The sequence below is a fragment of the Taudactylus pleione genome, unplaced genomic scaffold (assembly GCF_031769625.1).
Source record: "Taudactylus pleione unplaced genomic scaffold, aTauple2 ptg001907l, whole genome shotgun sequence".
Classification (NCBI taxonomy): Eukaryota; Metazoa; Chordata; class Amphibia; order Anura; family Myobatrachidae; genus Taudactylus; species Taudactylus pleione.
The window spans coordinates 9,913-32,878 of record NW_028286304.1 but is presented as its reverse complement, the minus strand read 5'-3'; the positions used below and the strand labels follow the sequence as shown (position 1 = coordinate 32,878).

The following is a 22,966-nucleotide window of genomic DNA, read 5'->3' as shown; positions in this document are numbered from 1 at the left end:
TGTGGCATCTGGAAGCTGCCGGCTGATGTCTGCGGTTCCCACATACAGAAGACATTGACTTCCCATCGGTACGTCTCCTCTCTTTCCCAGTTGTAAGATGTTCTTGCATTTAGGACAAGTTTTATATGAACTGTTGATGTAAATAAGAGTTTAATCATTTTACTGCGTCACTTTGGAGGACACTCCCCAGCTATAAAGAAAGTAAAGTGCTTCCAATGAATAAATAATAGTTTGTTTATGTAGGAAGAACTTGCTCCAGCATTTTGCATGGTGATAAGTGTCATTAAAGTGCTTTCATTAAGACACATGAACCAACACACACAGGACTTTGTTTTATTGTATATACTCTTATTCTGAGCTTTGTGGGGGTACATAGGATATAAATACATACCAGTCACATCCTATAGAACAGTAATATAGGGAGCCAGTGCATGGTCTGTGACATCTGTTTCATTTATATTCTATAATACATATAGATTTAATACAATTTGTCCTTTAATCAGTAGCTCACACATTATTTGTGATATGTAATCTCTGGTTATAAATGAGACAGCATGATTATCAGTACCTGCTCATTCCTGTGCCCATCGGATATGTGGCCCAGACTGTATCCGACAGACAGTGTATAGGAAGATAAATACGTTGCAGCCTCAGGGCCCCTTTTACATGCAATTATTGATATAGTCTTAAATTGTATTTTAGCAAGTGACAAAACACCTTCCATCTGTTCCCCAAAAGCTTGCACTTTAATCCTGCCTCCGATAGGGCTGTAGTCCTAAACTTATATCACATACACGCAGCAGATACAATTGACGATGAACAGAACACCTTGTTTTCCTGTGCATACTGGGATAACACCAGGCGCTCTGGTCAGGAGATCATGATATGGGGGAAGCAAAGCTCTGACAGACTTGTACATGGGAGGGTTTAATCATTTCCCCCTCAGCGCACAGAGTGAAGCACTGTCACAGGATGAGAGATGTGTACCCCACCGGAACCAGGCCTGTATCACTTCCACGCCGGCACTGGATCCAGTCCTCATCCACCGTTCCAAGCAGCCGCAAAATATCACCTTTCTTAAAGCTTAGCTGCGTCTCACCAGAAGCTGCATGATCGCACAGTGCACGGAGGGACCTATGGATATTAACAAGCCATGTTACTACCCTGAGACATGCCAAGACAAACATCCAACCCCCGGTGTCATTAGGAATTCATACTGTGGTGGATGGGCCCTGTACCTTTCATGCTTATGGTTTGACTTCTGCCCAGGTCCTGGCTCCTCTGGGAAGATCTCAGGTTTTTCAGGTATAAAAGGCTTTCGAATGAGGCTCCAAACATTGACATTCGGTGGCAGCCAACTGGACGGGCGTCTGAAAGAAATAGAAGATGGCAACCAGATCAGCGACAGAGAGAACTAAGTGCCAATTGGATGGAAGATAAAGGAGACCTGTGTCAGTAAGGCTTGTAGTTGTGATAAGAGGACAGTTCATATTGGAGGGGCAGATGGGAGAACATCAGTGATTGGAGACAGGTGCATGGTAGGGTGGATAGAGGGGAGACGAGTGTGGTTGGGAGAAGATCAATAGTGGTACAATGCATGTGGGATAGTCAGATGCCTGGTGGGGAGGATCCACAGCAGTGGGCGTGGGAGAAGATAGATAGTGGTACAATGCATGGGGGATAGTCAGATGCCTGGTGGGGAGGATCCACAGCAGTGGGGGTGGGAGAAGATTGATAGTGGTACAATGCATGAGGATAGTCAGATGCCTGGTGGGGAGGATCCACAGCAGTGGGGGTGGGAGAAGATAGTTGTACAATGCATGGGGGATAGTCAGATGCCTGGTGGGGAGGATCCACAGCAGTGGGGGTGGGAGAAGATTGATAGTTGTACAATGCATGGGGGATAGTCAGATGCCTGGTGGGGAGGTTCTGCAAAGGTGTGCTTGAGCGAAGATTGATGGTGGTATGAGGGATATACTGATGCATGGTTGGGATAAGATGGCCTGTAGTAGTGAGGTGGATAGAGGACTGAGATAAAGGTAGTTGTGTGATTTATTATGCATGGTGGGAGCTAGTATAACAAGGTGGATGGAAGGCATACAGAACTGTGGTTGGGAGAAGATAGTGGGGTCATAGATATGGGAGATAGATACGCATGGTGGAGAGAAAATGGGCAGTAGTAGCAAGGTGGATAGATAGACCTGTGGTTGGTAGAAGATAAATAATGGATGAGGGATAGATGCATGGTGGGCAGTAGTAGGGAGGCTGGTAGATAGACGTGGTTGGGAGAAGATAAATAATGGATGAGGGATAGACAGATGCATGGTGGGGAGAAGGTGGGCAGTAGTAGGGAGGCTGGGAGAAGATAAATAATGGATGAGGGCTAGACAGATGCATGGTGGGCAGTAGTAGGGTGGCTAGGAGATAGACGTGGTTGGTAGAAGATAAATAATGGATGAGGGATAGATGCATGGTGGGCAGTAGTAGGGTGGCTAGGAGATAGACGTGGTTGGGAGAAGATAAATAATGGACGAGGGATAGATGCATGGTGGGCAGTAGTAGGGAGGCTGGTAGATAGACATGGTTGGGAGAAGATAAATAATGGATGAGGGACAGATGCATGGTGGGCAGTAGTAGGGTGGCTAGGAGATAGACGTGGTTTGTAGAAGATAAATAATGGATGAGGGATAGATGCATGGTGGGCAGTAGTAGGGAGGCTGGTAGATAGACATGGTTGGGAGAAGATTAATAATTGAGGAGGGATAGTCTGATGCATGGTGGGAAGGTGGTGGGTATGTGGTTGGGAGAACTCAGACAACCAGTATCGTGTGTTGGGCAGAAGGTGCTAGAGGAGGCATTCAATTCCTAGTTACAAAGAAAAACAAAACTCTAACAATTCAGTGTTTGATATTTAACATCCTTTTTATGTTACATCATATAAGTGATAGACACTATACTATCCCCTCTCACTCGCTTTATTCTGCCATTAGACATCAGCTGTAATTGGACCCAGGTGCCACCTCTAGGAAAGGCTGTGACGCTGCTTCCTGCCTCCGTGGAATGGACCAGAAACTCGCAGCCCACAGGAGTCTTTCCACAGTTCTGTAATTAGTAACTAGGACATCACAGCACATAACGCTTCCAGGACAATAAGGCTCCTCTGGTCATTTAGTATCTTTTATATATTACACGCTAACATAACAAGCAGCGCTGGGCACCGAGTGGATGATGACACAAGTTTGTTGCGTACAATGACCTTCCCCCTGCTGCCTAACCCTAACCTTCCCCCTGGTACCTAACCACCCCCCTGCTGCCTAACCTTCCCACTGGTGCTTAACCGTAACCTTCCCCCTGCTGCCTAACCTTCCCACTGGTGCCTAACCATCCCCTTTCCCCTGGTGCCTAACCCTAACCTTCCCCCTGGTGCCTAACCCTCCCCTTCCCCCCTGGTGCCTAACCCCTAACCTTCCCCCCTGGTGCCTAACCCCTAACCATCCCCCCTGGTGCCTAACCCCTAACCTTCCCCCCTGGTGCCTAACCACCCCCCTCATGCCTAACCCTAACCTTCCCCTGCTGCTTAACCCTTCCCCTGCTGCCTAACAACCTTCCCTCTGTTGGCTAACCTTCATGCTGGTACCTAACCTTCCCCCCTGGTGCCTAACCACCCCCCTGGTGCTTAACCCTCCCCTTCCCCCCTTGTGCCTAACCATCCCCTTCCCCCCCTGCTGCCTAACCTTCCCCCCTGGTGCCTAACCCTAACCTTCCCCCCTGGTGCCTACCCACCCCCCTCGTGCCTAACCCTAACCTTCCCCTGCTGCTTAACCCTTCCCCTGCTGCCTAACAACCTTCCCCCTGTTGACTAACCTTCATGCTGGTACCTAACCCTAACCTTCCCCCTGGTGTCTAACCTTAAAAAATGTTAACCAATTTATGTGTTGACCTTATGTACTGTCAATTTATCAGTTGACCTTTTGCATGTTGAACATCTGTTGTCACTCTTTATATTATAATTGTTGATCTTGCATCAGAATACCATCTGAGTTTACAATCTTAGAGGAGGGGGGGAGAACACGCATTACATAAAGCAAGAGCAATGGCAACTGGCAGTGGGGACAGTGAGTCCTGTAGGCAATCTCAGCCACCAATAAACAGCTGCCTCTGGCGACTGACTGTCTGTGCAGCTACCTCCGTACAAATGAGGGGCAACAGTGGTGAAGGAAGAGAAAACGTGCAGGAGTCACTGTAGGAGTCTAGCGTAAAGACCCCAGGCATGGCCCGTCACCATAATTCCTGAGCACCAAAGGCTGTTTGGGTCATCTTGAAAAATGGAATCAGTAACCAAAAATGCCCTGAGAAGTGCCTCAGAATGGCCCCTGGCATTTGTGGCTAGTAATGCCCCGGGACTATTACGGAATCCTATATTATACATATATACAAAGTCCTCTTGTGGAATGTAACAGTAAGAGCGGAATGGCGTCCAAGCAAATCTTGCATTTTCCTTTCTCTATTCTACTAAACATTTCATCGGTGGGTAAACAGATGCAGCCAGTGAGGTAGGATACCAGGACCATCAGTCCCTAATCAGTACATTGTCCCACTAATGTCTTCCACCCAATACATGAGAAACAAGGGACCCAGTGCTTTACACTGAATGTCTTCTGATTACAGGACTTACACTATTATAGTAGTCATAAGGTATCTGCCCTCTGCCCCCCACCCCCTTTCTGACACTGGATCCTGCTCCCAGGAATGATTCCACCTACCTCGATTTTACATTTCTTGTTTCCATCTCTCGGCCATGAGAAGAACCAAAGAGTTGTCCGAGCCAGTTTCCCCTCTCCTCATTGCCATGGTGTTCCTTGCTGCCACCCAGCGTCCTGGTGGCCTGTACCTGCTCAGCACTTGTGTAGCTTAGTTTAGTGCCTTCCCCAGAGTCTCCTGTTTTACTAGCTTCCATAGAATCATTGGGATGGTCAAAGAGATGCTTCTGGGATTCACGTGCACTCACAGCGTCCTGTGAACTGACATTGTAGGAGGTCTCCTCAAAACCCCTTCGTGCTACGGAGTCTCTCCCCTTAGAAGTTATACTTTGGTCATGCCCAGTGGCAGAGGTCCCCCAGCTTGTTAGGTTCTTAAGCTTGGTGAAAGACAAGGAATCAGTTTTTGAAGGTAAATACATGCGAGAGGCCTGGTTTAGATGTTCCCACCAGCTGTTGCTGGAGTCTCTGCTGTAGGAGGGCAGGTCCTGCGTTGTGCCGGCACCAGGCGACAACACACTCTGTGGGGGGCCTTTACTGTGGACTGACACCTCTGGCAAGATGTCTACGCTCTGTACAGACAATTCTCGTGGACAATCTCTGCTGTGGAAGGTTGGACTGCCATTGCAAGCATCCTCGGGCCTGTCCTCAGATTTTCCCTTGCTTGGTGGCCCAGGAGCTTTCTCTGCACTCCCTGTGAGGTTGTGTGTGATCCACTCCCCAATGTCCAGTATGTGCTGGAAGGATGGCACGCCCCAGTTATGAGAGGTCTGTCCCAGGCTCAGCGGCTGCTGTGGGCTCGGCAGGTCTTGCAGCTGGAGATGATGATGCTCAAATAGGAGGTCAATGTGAAACGTCAGAGCAGACAGAGGCTGTAAGGTCAGAATCAGCTCCTCGTGCAGCTCCGGACGCTCCGCCGCCAAGGGCAAGAATCCAGAAGAAGGAAGAAAGAAGACTGACAGCTGAGCTGGAAGGGGCAGAAACAAAATGAACAGATCAACAGTCTCATCCGCTGTAACCAGAAAGGTCAGGTGTGGTGACAGGGAGCACAGGTTATCCTAGTACTGATGCACTGGTATAATAACATGAATCAGCCTGATTTCTGACTTTATCTGGTATATACAGGATTACGCTATATGGTTTTCTTTCCATGTCTATTGGGAGAAATGACACCATGTCATGGCGTAACACATAGGTGAGGGAGATGCGGATCTAGGGATATAATGAATGAGAGAAGTCTGGCGCTGAATATAGCCATGGTGACCAGGAGAACGTACCGTACGTATGATGAAGATGTGACACCCAGATATCCAGCTGTTTCGTACTAAGAAGATAAAGAGAACAAGGATCACATTTACCACCATATATCGTGTGTGACGACTCCTGCACCTGAGGCTGGCCATCAGTGGTGCCGATTGAGGCTGGCCATCAGCAGTGCCTCCTGATTAGGTAAGCACATCGGTGATCCCCTGCAATCTGGAGCTGACCTATGGCTCCCTGTTATGCCCCAGTGATGTCCTTATTCCATACTCACTTCAGAAGTCCATAGATGAAAGCGTTGAACCTTCTCTGAGGGTCTCGAAGTTGTTGGAGGCTGCTGACTTTGCTGAACAGCTTCTGCAGGGACTTGGGGCCTGGGAGAGCATTATACAACATTTTTATTGTAGTCCACAATTTGACATTGACTTATTCTAGCCACGTGGCTGGAGAGTTACATCATGGTCACGTGGTCTTACCTGTTTTTGTGGAGACCTCAACTAGGCTCCAGGGGCTGAGCCGCCTCCGGCCAATTATCACGTCCTTCTGATGAGGTTTCAGTCCATCCCCCAGCAAGGCGTAGAGGGAGGGGCATAAGTTGTTTAGGATGAGGTAACCAAGTGATGGACTCAGTCTGCTGTCCCCAAGCTGTGTCTGTGATAATGCAGAAGAGTAATTCACATCTGTACAGCCTCACCCTGCTCTCACCTCTCCTCCATATCTCACCTCTGTACAGCCTCACCCTGCTCTCACCTCTCCTTCATATCTCACCTCTCCTCCATATCTCACCTCTGTACAGCCTCACCCTGCTCTCACCTCTCCTCAAATCTCACCTCTGTACAGCCTCACCCTGCTCTCACCTCTCCTCCATATCTCACATCTGTACAGCCTCACCCTGCTTTCACCTCTCCTCCATATCTCACCTATGTACAGCCTCACCCTGCTCTCACCTCTCCTCCAATCTCACCTCTGTACAGCCTCACCCTGCTCTCACCTCTCCTCCATATCTCACCTCTGTACAGCCTCACCCTGCTCTCACCTCTCCAACATATCTAACCTCTGTACAGCCTCACCCTGCTCTCACCACTCCTCCATATCTCACCTCTCCTCCATATCTCACCTCTGTACAGCCTCACCCTGCTCTCACCTCTCCTCCATATCTCACATCTGTACAGCCTCACCCTGCTTTCACCTCTCCTCCATATCTCACCTATGTACAGCCTCACCCTGCTCTCACCTCTCCTCCAATCTCACCTCTGTACAGCCTCACCCTGCTCTCACCTCTCCTCCATATCTCACCTCTGTACAGCCTCACCCTGCTCTCACCTCTCCAACATATCTAACCTCTGTACAGCCTCACCCTGCTCTCACCACTCCTCCATATCTCACCTCTCCTCCATATCTCACCTCTGTACAGCCTCACCCTGCTCTCACCTCTCCAACATATCTAACCTCTGTACAGCCTCACCCTGCTCTCACCACTCCTCCATATCTCACCTCTCCTCCATATCTCACCTCTGTACAGCCTCACCCTGCTCTCATCTCTCCTCCATATCTCACCTCTGTACAGCCTCACCCTGCTCTCACCTCTCCTCCATATCTCACATCTGTACAGCCTCACCCTGCTCTCACTTCTCCTCCATATCTCACCTCTGTACAGCCTCACCCTGCTCTCACTTCTCCTCCATATCTCACCTCTGTACAGCCTCACCCTGCTCTCACCTCTCCTTCATATCTCACCTCTGTACAGCCTCACCCTGCTCTCACCTCTCCTCCATATCTCACCTCTCCTCCATATCTCACCTCTGTACAGCCTCACCCTGCTCTCACCTCTCCTTCATATCTCACCTCTGTACAGCCTCACCCTGCTCTCACCTCTCCATATCTCACCTCTGTACAGCCTCACCCTGCTCTCACCTCTCCTCCATATCTCACCTCTCCTCCATATCTCACCTCTGTACAGCCTCACCCTGCTCTCACCTCTCCTTCATATCTCACCTCTCCTCCATATCTCACCTCTGTACAGCCTCACCCTGCTCTCACCTCTCCATATCTCACCTCTGTACAGCCTCACCCTGCTCTCACCTCTCCATATCTCACCTCTGTACAGCCTCACCCTGCTCTCACCTCTCCTCCATATCTCACCTCTGTACAGCCTCACCCTGCTCTCACCTCTCCTCCATAACTCACCTCTCCTCCATATCTCACCTCTGTACAGCTGAGTTATTGAGAACAGCACGGACGTTATCCAGATCTCCACTTGCAGCTGACTGGGAGGCTACGGTTCGCACTTACCACAAGTTTGCAGCGGGCGTGTATACGGAATTGCAGACTATTCAGAAGTGAGTGAATCAGATGGATCATTTGTACCCAGGATAGGGCAGGAGTAAATCAGCGCTAATAATGATGGCGGCTACAAGCGGATGATCGGCCAGCTTTGAATAGGGGCAGAAATACGCTATTTTCAGGCCGCGTTGCGCGCAATTCTGAATCAGGTCCCTTCATACTTTTCAACCACCAATCACATTTTCTCAAACATCATGTGTAGTGCCATCTCACGGTCATTTCTCACCCTATAATCACTATCACTACAATGTCCACCCAGGTGTCTCCTCACCTTCTGCACCTGGTTTCTGCTGGTGTTAAAATGAGAGACAATCTTCTCCACGGAGTTACCGATGGCAATAAGGAGGCCTGGAAGGATGATAGGATGAGAGAGGTCCTGAGTTATCCCACCTCTGCTCCATATCTTCCTCAGACCCACCACAGTCACCCTTGTGGTATCACAACCCACCCCAATCACCGTCTACAAATGTCTACCCCTTTGAGGAAGGTCCCCAAATTCATAAACTCACATTTCTTCTGATGTTGCACAGAATCTTCTTCCCCATTTGCCATCAACGGCGTGCGCTCCCCGGCTGTGGGAAACAGAAATGGAGATATAGATACAATATTAGCTCATAACGAAGGGCTTTACCAAGGTCTGGCCCACTGCCCAATTACCACCCACTAGGCCATGCCCTGAGAATTTCCTCCATTGCATAACACACATCAATCACATTCTCAAACAGGGAAACGCTAAACTAGTCGCTTCTTGGCGGCGTTTATGAATACAGCGGCAAAGCTTACGCTCTGAATGACTAATATAGACCATGTAACGATACATTGCGCTGTCGTATGCCGGATCGTGTAGTGTGTACGTGACGCAATGTATCGTTACAGCGTAACTCCGGGTTGCACCGTTGTAAGGTGTGCACCCAGCTTAAGGGTCTACAGGTGGACAAATTGCTGTAATGATACATTGTGTCTGAATATTTCACTCTCAGTTCCAGTTTTAGCAAAGTCAGTGCGAGATTGCCTCGGAGGTGCCCATCTGGCTGGGTAAGTGGGTGATGAACTGAAGGCTGCACTAAAATAGGCTCCAACTGTTCAAAGTACCAAACCCCAGACCAGCTTCCCCCGAATACAAGGCTGGCGATTCATGAATGCGTGGCACATTCTGGGTAAGCAGAGTCCTGATACGTTGCCCAGTCTCATTGGCTCTCATACACCAGTCATCGCTGCTTCCAGCACCCCACCCTGGACCTTACCCACGTCACGGTCACTGTACCACCCTCAGATACAGCCCTGTCAGAGTGTGAACTGCCGAAATACCCCAACTTCTCGCCCCCCTAATTCTCTCTCGCTTCATGTACATCTACTGTACACACAGACATTTACTATATAGAGGGATATATCATGTATAGGCCATAGAGGTATAGTATATGCAGTAGTATATGGGGTATTTACGGCATAGGGGTAGAGGCATTTATATAGCAGAGCATTACTATACAGATAGGAATATAATAGTTAGCAAGGTATATGGCAAGGCAGTGCAGTATATACAGAGGCATATAGTCTGGGGGTATATGGCAGTGCAGTATATACAGAGGCATATAGTCAGTGGGTATATAGCAGTACAGTACATACAGATTTATATATTCAGTGGGTATATGATAGTACAGTACATACAGAGGCATATAGTCAGTGGGTATATAGCAGTACAGTACATACAGATTTATATATTCAGTGGGTATATGATAGTACAGTATATACAGAGGCATATAGTCAGTGGGTATATAGCAGTACAGTACATACAGATTTATATATTCAGTGGATATATGGTAGTACAGTACATACAGATTAATGTGGTCAGTGGGTATATAGCAGTACAGTACTTACAGAGGCATATAGTCAGTGGGTATATGGCAGTACATACAGATTAATGTAGTCAGTGGGTATATGGTAGTACAGTACATACAGAGGCATAGTCAGTGGTTATATGATAGTACAGTACATAGGCATGTAGTCTCTGTATATATGGCAGTACAGTACATACAGATTAATGTGGTCAGTGGGTATATGGCAGTACAGTACATACAGATTTATATAGTCAGGGTAGTACAGTACATACAGATTAATGTGGTCAGTGGGTATATAGCAGTACAGTACTTACAGAGGCATATAGTCAGTGGGTATATGGCAGTACATACAGATTAATGTAGTCAGTGGGTATATGATAGTACAGTACATACAGAGGCATGTAGTCAGTGGGTATATGATAGTACAGTACATAGGCATGTAGTCTCTGTATATATGGCAGTACAGTACATACAGATGAATTTAGTCAGTGGGTATATGGTAGTACAGTACATACAGATTTATGTAGTCAGTGGGCAGTACAGTGCATGCAGATTAATGTAGTATGAGTATATGGCAGTACAGTCCATACAGATGAATTTAGTCAGTGGGTATATGGCAGTACAGTACATACAGAGGCATATAGTCAGTGGGTATATGGTAGTACAGTACATACAGATTTATATAGTCAGTGGGCAGTACAGTACATAGATGAATGTAGTAAGTGGGTATATGGTAGTACAGTACATACAGAGTCATATAGTCAGTGGGTATATGATAGTACAGTACATACAGAGGGCATGTAGTCAGTGGGTATATGATAGTACAGTACATAGGCATGTAGTCTCTGTATATATGGCAGTACAGTCCATACAGATTAATGTGGTCAGTGGGTATATGGTAGTACATCACATACAGATTTATATAGTCAGTGGGCAGTACAATACATAGAGGCATATAGTCAGTGGGTATATATGGCAGTACAGTACATACAGAGGCATATAGTCAGTGGGTATATGATAGTACAGTACATACAGATTTATGTAGTCAGTGGGCGGTACAGTACATACAGATGAATGTAGTCAGTGGGTATATGGCAGTACAGTACAGAGGCATAGGTCTCGGTATATATGGCAGTACAGTACATACAGATAAATGTCAGTGGGTATGTGGTAGTACGGTACATACAGAGTCATATAGTCAGTGGGTATATAGTAGTACAGTACATACAGAGTCATATAGTCAGTGGGTATATGGTAGTACAGTACATACAGAGTCATATAGTCAGTGGGTATATGGTAGTACAGTACATACAGAGGTATATAGTCAGTGGGTATATGGTAGTACAGTACATACAGAGGCATATAGTCAGTGGGTATATGGTAGTACATTACATACAAAGGCATATAGTCAGTGGGTATATGGTAGTACATTACATACAGAGGCATATAGTCAGTGTATATATGGCAGTACAGTACATACAGAGGTATATAGTCAGTGTATATATGGCAGTACAGTACATAGAGGCATATAGTCAGTGTATATATGGCAGTACAGTACATAGAGGCATATAGTCAGTGTATATATGGCAGTACAGTACATAGAGGCATATAGTCAGTGTATATATGGCAGTACAGTACATAGAGGCATATAGTCAGTGTATATATGGCAGTACAGTACATAGAGGCATATAGTCAGTGGGTATATGGTAGTACATTGCATACAGAGGCATATAGTCAGTGGGTATATGGCAGTACAGTACATACAGAGGCATATAGTGAGTGGGTATATGGCAGTACAGTACATACATATTAATGTAGTCAGTGGGTATATGGCAGTACAGTGCATACAGATTTATATAGTCAATGGGCAGTACAGTACATACAGATGAATGTAGTCAGTGGGTATATGGCAGTACAGTACATACAGATGAATGTAGTCAGTGGGTATATGGCAGTACAGTACATACAGATGAATGTAGTCAGTGGGTATATGGCAGTACAGTACATACAGATGAATGTAGTCAGTGGGTATATGGTAGTACATTGCATACAGAGGCATATAGTCAGTGGGTATATGGCAGAACAGTACATACAGAGGCATATAGTGAGTGGGTATATGGCAGTACAGTACATACATATTAATGTAGTCAGTGGGTATATGGCAGTACAGTAAATACAGATTTATATAGTCAGTGGGTATATGGTAGTACAGTACATACAGAGGCATATAGTCAGTGGGTATATGGCAGTACATTACATACAGAGGCATATAGTCAGTGGGTATATGGCAGTACAGTACATACAGAGGCATATAGTGAGTGGGTATATGGCAGTACAGTACATACATATTAATGTAGTCAGTGGGTATATGGCAGTACAGTACATACAGATTTATATAGTCAGTGGGCAGTACAGTACATACAGATGAATGTAGTCAGTGGGTATATGGCAGTACAGTACATACAGATGAATGTAGTCAGTGGGTATATGGTAGTACATTGCATACAGAGGCATATAGTCAGTGAGTATATGGCAGAACAGTACATACAGAGGCATATAGTGAGTGGGTATATGGCAGTACAGTACATACATATTAATGTAGTCAGTGGGTATATGGCAGTACAGTACATACAGATTTATATAGTCAGTGGGCAGTACAGTACATACAGATTAATGTAGTCAGTGGGTATATGGCAGTACAGTACATACAGATGAATGTAGTCAGTGGGTATATGGCAGTACAGTACATACAGATGAATGTAGTCAGTGGGTATATGGCAGTACAGTACATACAGATTTATATAGTCAGTGGGCAGTACAGTACATACAGATTAATGTAGTCAGTGGGTATATGGCAGTACAGTTTATACAGATTAATATAGTGAGTGGGTATATGGCAGTACAGTACATACATATTAATGTAGTCAGTGGGTATATGGTAGTACAGTACATAAAGATTTATATAATCAGTGGGCAGTACAGTATATACAGATTAATGTAGTCAGTGGGTATATGGCAGTACAGTACATAAAGAGGAATGTAGTCAGTGGGCAGGGCCGAAACTAGGATATCTGTCACCCGGTGTAAGACAGTAATTTTTCGCCCCCTCCCTTCCCGTACATGGATTTTGTCCTTGCTCCTCCATAAGGCAGTGCACTAGTCAAACGTCCCTGGTATAGTGACTTACATTATTCCACACACCATAATGCCCATTACACATTATGCCACACACTGTAATGCCTATTACCAAAGAGCCACTTACATATTTGCCCGACACCATTTTATGCCCCACAGTAAGGCTTCTAATTACTTTAAAATTACCTGCTCATTACCAGGTGTTCCATGCTCATTGCCAGGGGGTTTATGCTCGTTGCCATGGAGTTGCTTGCTCGTTGCTATGGGGTTTATGCTCGTTGCCAAGGGGTTTCATGGGAGAAGATGCAGTTTTCAGCATCTTCTCCCGGCACTTGCACTGGCCTAACAGACACTAGAGGTCCAGTAGGATCTCTAGTGTCTGTCTCCTCCTTGGCGGCGGCGATTTTTAGATGGCCATTTTCTGAATCTGCAGCCCCCAAGCCACCGTAAGTCAGCCCTTTTTCACCCCCTGCTTTCCGGCACCCGGTGCACGTGCACCTCTAGTCCCCCCTAGTTGCGGCCCTGCAGTGCGTATATGGCAGTACAGTACATACAGAGACATACAGTCTCTGTATATATGGCAGTACAGACATGAATGTAGTCAGTGGATATATGCTAGTACAGTACATACAGAGGTATATAGTCTCAGTATATATGGCAGTACAGTACATACAGATTAATGTAGTCAGTGGGTATATGGCAGTACAGTACATACAGATTAATGTAGTCAGTGGGTATATGGCAGTACAGTACATACAGATTAATGTAGTCAGTGGGTATATGGCAGTACAGTACATACAGATTAATGTAGTCAGTGGGTATATGGCAGTACAGTACATACAGAGGTATATAGTCTCAGTATATATGGCAGTACAGTACATACAGATTAATGTAGTCAGTGGGTATATGGCAGTACAGTACATACAGATTAATGTAGTCAGTGGGTATATGGCAGTACAGTACATACAGATTAATGTAGTCAGTGGGTATATGGCAGTACAGTACATACAGATTAATGTAGTCAGTGGGTATATGGTAGTACAGTACATACAGATTAATATAGTCAGTGGGTATATGGTAGTATAGTACATACAGGTATATAGTCTGGGGGTATATGGCAGTACAGTACATGCAGATCTATATAGTCAGTGGGTATATGGTAGCACAGCACATACAGAGGTATATAGTCAGTGGGTATATGGTAGTACAGTACATGCAGATATATATAGTCAGTGGGTATATGGTAGTACAGTACATGCAGATCTATATAGTCAGTGGGTATATGGTAGTACAGCACATACAGAGGTATATAGTCAGTGTGTATATGGTAGTACAGCACATACAGAGGTATATAGTCAGTGGTTATGTGGCAGTACAGTACATGCAAAGGTATATAGTCAGTGGGTATATGGCAGTACGGTACATACAGATTTATATAATCTGGGGGTACATGGCAGTACAGTACTTAAATATTTATATTCAGTGGGTATATGGCAGTACATTACAGAGGTTTATAGTCTGGGGTATATGGCAATACAGTACATACAGAGGTATATACTCTGAGGTATATGGAAGTACAGTAAATAAAGATTTATAGTAGTGGGTATATGGCAGTACAGTTAAGTGGCATAGAATCATAGGGTATATCACAGTACAGTATATACAGCACTGTATGGTCAGGGAGTATATGGAATTGAAGTACATACAGAGGTATATAGTCAGGCAAATATGGCAATAAAGGACATACAGGGGTATATGACAGTATAATACATATAGGGGTATATGGTAGTACACTACATATAGAGGTATATGGCAGTACGGTATATGGCAGTATTATACAGTACATAGGGGTATATGGTAGTATAATACAGTACATAGGGGTATATGGCAATATAATGCAGTACAGTACATATAGGGGTATATGGCAGTACAGTACATATGGGTATATGGCAGTATAATACAGTACATATAGGGGTATATGGCAGTATAATGCAGTACAGAACATATAGGGGTATATGGCAGTATAATACAGTACATAGGGGTATATGGCAGTATAATACAGTACATATAGGGATATATGGCAGTACGGTACATATAGGGGTACATGGCAGTATTATACAGTACATAGGGGTATATGGCAGTATAATGCAATACAGTACATATGGCAGTATAATAGAGTACATAGGGGTATGTGGCAGTATAATACAGTACATATAGGGATATATGGCAGTATAATACAGTACATATAGGGATATATGGCAGTATAATACAGTACATATAGGGATATATGGCAGTATAATACAGTACATATAGGGATATATGGCAGTATAATACAGTACATATAGGGGTATATGGCAGTATTATACAGTACATAGAGGGGTATATGGCAGTTTAATACAGTACATATAGGGGTATATGGCAGTATAATACAGTACATAGGGGTATATGGCAGTATAATACAGTACATATAGGGATATATGGCAGTATAATACAGTACATATAGGGATATATGGCAGTATAATACAGTACATATAGGGATATATGGCAGTATAATACAGTACATATAGGGATATATGGCAGTATAATACAGTACATATAGGGGTATATGGCAGTATAATACAGTACATATAGGGATATATGGCAGTATAATACAGTACATATAGGGATATATGGCAGTATAATACAGTACATATAGGGGTATATGGCAGTATAATACAGTACATATAGGGATATATGGCAGTATAATACAGTACATATAGGGGTATATGGCAGTATAATACAGTACATATAGGGATATATGGCAGTATAATACAGTACATAGGGATATATGGCAGTATAATACAGTACATATAGGGATATATGGCAGTATAATACAGTACATATAGGGATATATGGCAGTATAATACAGTACATATAGGGGTATATGGCAGTATAATACAGTACATATAGGGATATATGGCAGTATAATACAGTACATAGGGATATATGGCAGTATAATACAGTACATATAGGGATATATGGCAGTATAATACAGTACATATAGGGGTATATGGCAGTATAATACAGTACATATAGGGATATATGGCAGTATAATACAGTACATATAGGGATATATGGCAGTATAATACAGTACATATAGGGATATATGGCAGTATAATACAGTACATATAGGGATATATGGCAGTATAATACAGTACATATAGGGATATATGGCAGTATTATACAGTACATAGGGATATATGGCAGTATAATACAGTACATATAGGGATATATGGCAGTATAATACAGTACATATAGGGATATATGGCAGTATAATACAGTACATATAGGGATATATGGCAGTATAATACAGTACATATAGGGATATATGGCAGTATAATACAGTACATATAGGGATATATGGCAGTATAATACAGTACATAGGGGTATATGGCAGTATAATACAGTACATATAGGGATATATGGCAGTATAATACAGTACATATAGGGGTATATGGCAGTATAATACAGTACATATAGGGGTATATGGCAGTATAATACAGTACATAGGGGTATATGGCAGTATAATACAGTACATAGGGGTATATGGCAGTATAATACAGTACATAGGGGTATATGGCAGTATAATACAGTACATATAGGGATATATGGCAGTATAATACAGTACATATAGGGATATATGGCAGTATAATACAGTACATATAGGGATATATGGCAGTATAATACAGTACATATAGGGATATATGGCAGTATAATACAGTACATATAGGGATATATGGCAGTATAATACAGTACATATAGGGGTATATGGCAGTATAATACAGTACATATAGGGGTATATGGCAGTATAATACAGTACATATAGGGATATATGGCAGTATAATACAGTACATAGGGATATATGGCAGTATAATACAGTACATATAGGGGTATATGGCAGTATAATACAGTACATATAGGGGTATATGGCAGTATAATACAGTACATATAGGGGTATATGGCAGTATAATACAGTACATAGGGATATATGGCAGTATAATACAGTACATATAGGGATATATGGCAGTATAATACAGTACATATAGGGATATATGGCAGTATAATACAGTACATATAGGGATATATGGCAGTATAATACAGTACATATAGGGGTATATGGCAGTATAATAGAGTACATATAGGGGTATATGGCAGTATAATACAGTACATATAGGGATATATGGCAGTATAATACAGTACATAGGGATATATGGCAGTATAATACAGTACATATAGGGATATATGGCAGTATAATACAGTACATATAGGGGTATATGGCAGTATAATACAGTACATATAGGGATATATGGCAGTATAATACAGTACATATAGGGATATATGGCAGTATAATACAGTACATATAGGGGTATATGGCAGTATAATACAGTACATATAGGGGTATATGGCAGTATAATACAGTACAGTACATATAGGGGTATATGGCAGTATAATACAGTACATAGGGATATATGGCAGTATAATACAGTACATATAGGGATATATGGCAGTATAATACAGTACATATAGGGATATATGGCAGTATAATACAGTACATATAGGGGTATATGGCAGTATAATACAGTACATATAGGGATATATGGCAGTATAATACAGTACATATAGGGATATATGGCAGTATAATACAGTACATATAGGGATATATGGCAGTATAATACAGTACATATAGGGATATATGGCAGTATAATACAGTACATATAGGGATATATGGCAGTATAATACAGTACATATAGGGATATATGGCAGTATAATACAGTACATATAGGGATATATGGCAGTATAATACAGTACATATAGGGATATATGGCAGTATAATACAGTACATATAGGGGTATATGGCAGTATAATACAGTACATATAGGGATATATGGCAGTATAATACAGTACATATAGGGATATATGGCAGTATAATACAGTACATATAGGGATATATGGCAGTATAATACAGTACATATAGGGATATATGGCAGTATAATACAGTACATATAGGGGTATATGGCAGTATAATACAGTACATATAGGGATATATGGCAGTATAATACAGTACATATAGGGGTATATGGCAGTATAATACAGTACATATAGGGATATATGGCAGTATAATACAGTACATAGGGATATATGGCAGTATAATACAGTACATATAGGGATATATGGCAGTATAATACAGTACATATAGGGATATATGGCAGTATAATACAGTACATATAGGGATATATGGCAGTATAATACAGTACATATAGGGATATATGGCAGTATAATACAGTACATATAGGGATATATGGCAGTATAATACAGTACATATAGGGATATATGGCAGTATAATACAGTACATAGGGGTATATGGCAGTATAATACAGTACATAGGGATATATGGCAGTATAATACAGTACATATAGGGATATATGGCAGTATAATACAGTACATATAGGGATATATGGCAGTATAATACAGTACATATAGGGATATATGGCAGTATAATACAGTACATATAGGGATATATGGCAGTATAATACAGTACATATAGGGGTATATGGCAGTATAATACAGTACATATAGGGATATATGGCAGTATAATACAGTACATATAGGGATATATGGCAGTATAATACAGTACATATAGGGATATATGGCAGTATAATACAGTACATATAGGGATATATGGCAGTATAATACAGTACATAGGGATATATGGCAGTATAATACAGTACATATAGGGATATATGGCAGTATAATACAGTACATATAGGGGTATATGGCAGTATAATACAGTACATATAGGGGTATATGGCAGTATAATACAGTACATATAGGGGTATATGGCAGTATAATACAGTACATAGGGATATATGGCAGTATAATACAGTACATATAGGGGTATATGGCAGTATAATACAGTACATAGGGATATATGGCAGTATAATACAGTACATATAGGGATATATGGCAGTATAATACAGTACATAGGGATATATGGCAGTATAATACAGTACATATAGGGATATATGGCAGTATAATACAGTACATATAGGGATATATGGCAGTATAATACAGTACATATAGGGATATATGGCAGTATAATACAGTACATATAGGGGTATAAGGCAGTATAATACAGTACATATAGGGATATATGGCAGTATAATACAGTACATATAGGGGTATATGGCAGTATAATACAGTACATATAGGGATATATGGCAGTATAATACAGTACATATAGGGATATATGGCAGTATAATACAGTACATAGGGATATATGGCAGTATAATACAGTACATATAGGGATATATGGCAGTATAATACAGTACATATAGGGATATATGGCAGTATAATACAGTACATATAGGGATATATGGCAGTATAATACAGTACATATAGGGGTATATGGCAGTATAATACAGTACATATAGGGATATATGGCAGTATAATACAGTACATATAGGGGTATATGGCAGTATAATACAGTACATATAGGGATATATGGCAGTATAATACAGTACATATAGGGGTATATGGCAGTATAATACAGTACATAGGGATATATGGCAGTATAATACAGTACATATAGGGATATATGGCAGTATAATACAGTACATATAGGGATATATGGCAGTATAATACAGTACATATAGGGGTATATGGCAGTATAATACAGTACATAGGGATATATGGCAGTATAATACAGTACATATAGGGATATATGGCAGTATAATACAGTACATATAGGGATATATGGCAGTATAATACAGTACATATAGGGGTATATGGCAGTATAATACAGTACATATAGGGATATATGGCAGTATAATACAGTACATATAGGGGTATATGGCAGTATAATACAGTACATATAGGGATATATGGCAGTATAATACAGTACATATAGGGGTATATGGCAGTATAATACAGTACATAGGGATATATGGCAGTATAATACAGTACATATAGGGATATATGGCAGTATAATACAGTACATATAGGGATATATGGCAGTATAATACAGTACATATAGGGGTATATGGCAGTATAATACAGTACATAGGGATATATGGCAGTATAATACAGTAAAGGGGGAGGTCTGTCACTCACACACTGCAGCCCGTATTAGACCCCTCACTGCCAGCCTCACTGACACAGCATCAAGCCGCTTATTGGCTGAGGCACATCATGTGATGCACATTTTCCAATCATTGACACTTCCTCCTTATGTCATATCACCAGCAGGAGGAGGAGCCTGATTATTACACATCTCCCAGCCAGCATACCTGTAACCTTATTATATACCCTTCTATCTGCTATATACATTACACACATCTCCCAGCCAGCATACCTGTAACCTTATTATATACCCTTCTATCTGCTATATACATTACACACATCTCCCAGCCAGTATACCTGTAACCTTATTATATACCCTTCTATCTGCTATATACATTACACACATCTCCCAGCCAGTATACCTGTAACCTTATTATATACCCTTTTATCTGCTATATACATTACACACATCTCCCAGCCAGCATACCTGTAACCTTATTATATACCCCTTCTATCTGCTATATACATTACACACATCTCCCCAGCCAGCATACCTGTAACCTTATTATATACCCTTCTATCTGCTATATACATTACACACATCTCCCAGCCAGTATACCTCTAACCTTATTATATACCCATCTATCTGCTATATACATTACACACATCTCCCAGCCAGTATACCTGTAACCTTATTATATACCCTTCTATCTGCTATATACATTACACACATCTCCCAGTATACCTGTAACCTTATTATATACCCCTTCTATCTGCTATATACATTACACACATCTCCCAGCCAGTATACCTGTAACCTTATTATATACCCTTCTATCTGCTATATACATTACACACATCTCCAGCCAGCATACCTGTAACCTTATTATATACCCTTTTATCTGCTATATACATTACACACATCTCCCAGCCAGCATACCTGTAACCTTATTATATACCCATCTATCTGCTATATACATTACACACATCTCCCAGCCAGTATACCTGTAACCTTATTATATACCCTTCTATCTGCTATATACATTACACACATCTCCCAGCCAGCATACCTGTAACCTTATTATATACCCTTCTATCTGCTATATACATTACACACATCTCCCAGCATACCTGTAACCTTATTATATACCCTTCTATCTGCTATATACATTACACACATCTCCCAGCCAGCATACCTGTAACCTTATTATATACCCATCTATCTGCTATATACATTACACACATCTCCCAGCCAGCATACCTGTAACCTTATTATATACCCTTCTATCTGCTATATACATTACACACATCTCCCAGCCAGCATTCCTGTAACCTTATTATATACCCATCTATCTGCTATATACATTACACACATCTCCCAGCCAGTATACCTGTAACCTTATTATATACCCTTCTATCTGCTATATACATTACACACATCTCCCAGCCAGTATACCTGTAACCTTATTATATACCCTTCTATCTGCTATATACATTACACACATCTCCCAGCCAGTATACCTGTAACCTTATTATATACCCTTCTATCTGCTATATACATTACACACATCTCCCAGCCAGTATACCTGTAACCTTATTATATACCCTTCTATCTGCTATATACATTACACACATCTCCCAGCCAGTATACCTGTAACCTTATTATATACCCTTTTATCTGCTATATACATTACACACATCTCCAGCCAGCATACCTGTAACCTTATTATATACCCTTCTATCTGCTATATACATTACACACATCTCCCAGCCAGCATACCTGTAACCTTATTATATACCCTTCTATCTGCTATATACATTACACACATCTCCCAGCCAGTATACCTGTAACCTTATTATATACCCATCTATCTGCTATATACATTACACACATCTCCCAGCCAGTATACCTGTAACCTTATTATATACCCTTCTATCTGCTATATACATTACACACATCTCCAGTATACCTGTAACCTTATTATATACCCTTCTATCTGCTATATACATTACACACATCTCCCAGCCAGTATACCTGTAACCTTATTATATACCCCTTCTATCTGCTATATACATTACACACATCTCCCAGCCAGCATACCTGTAACCTTATTATATACCCTTTTATCTGCTATATACATTACACACATCTCCCAGCCAGCATACCTGTAACCTTATTATATACCCATCTATCTGCTATATACATTACACACATCTCCCAGCCAGTATACCTGTAACCTTATTATATACCCTTCTATCTGCTATATACATTACACACATCTCCCAGCCAGCATACCTGTAACCTTATTATATACCCTTCTATCTGCTATATACATTACACACATCTCCCAGCATACCTGTAACCTTATTATATACCCTTCTATCTGCTATATACATTACACACATCTCCCAGCCAGCATACCTGTAACCTTATTATATACCCATCTATCTGCTATATACATTACACACATCTCCCAGCCAGCATACCTGTAACCTTATTATATACCCTTCTATCTGCTATATACATTACACACATCT

At 41.9% G+C, this 22,966-nt stretch overlaps 1 protein-coding gene across 1 annotated transcript; it reads right to left on the bottom strand.

The window, feature by feature from the left end:
* Positions 1-319: 319 nt before the first annotated feature.
* LOC148436210 (AP-4 complex accessory subunit RUSC1-like) lies at positions 320-20,554 on the bottom strand. Its single transcript, XM_088465206.1, has 9 exons — positions 20,480-20,554; positions 8,870-8,932; positions 8,632-8,708; positions 6,494-6,668; positions 6,292-6,391; positions 6,035-6,081; positions 4,764-5,724; positions 1,239-1,370; positions 320-1,134 (listed from the first exon to the last, which is right to left on the bottom strand). Exons 2-9 carry the CDS (start codon positions 8,910-8,912, stop codon positions 966-968), a joined length of 1,704 nt encoding a protein of 567 aa, XP_088321332.1. The 5' UTR covers positions 8,913-8,932; positions 20,480-20,554; the 3' UTR covers positions 320-965.
* Between the last annotated feature and the right edge of the window lie 2,412 nt (positions 20,555-22,966).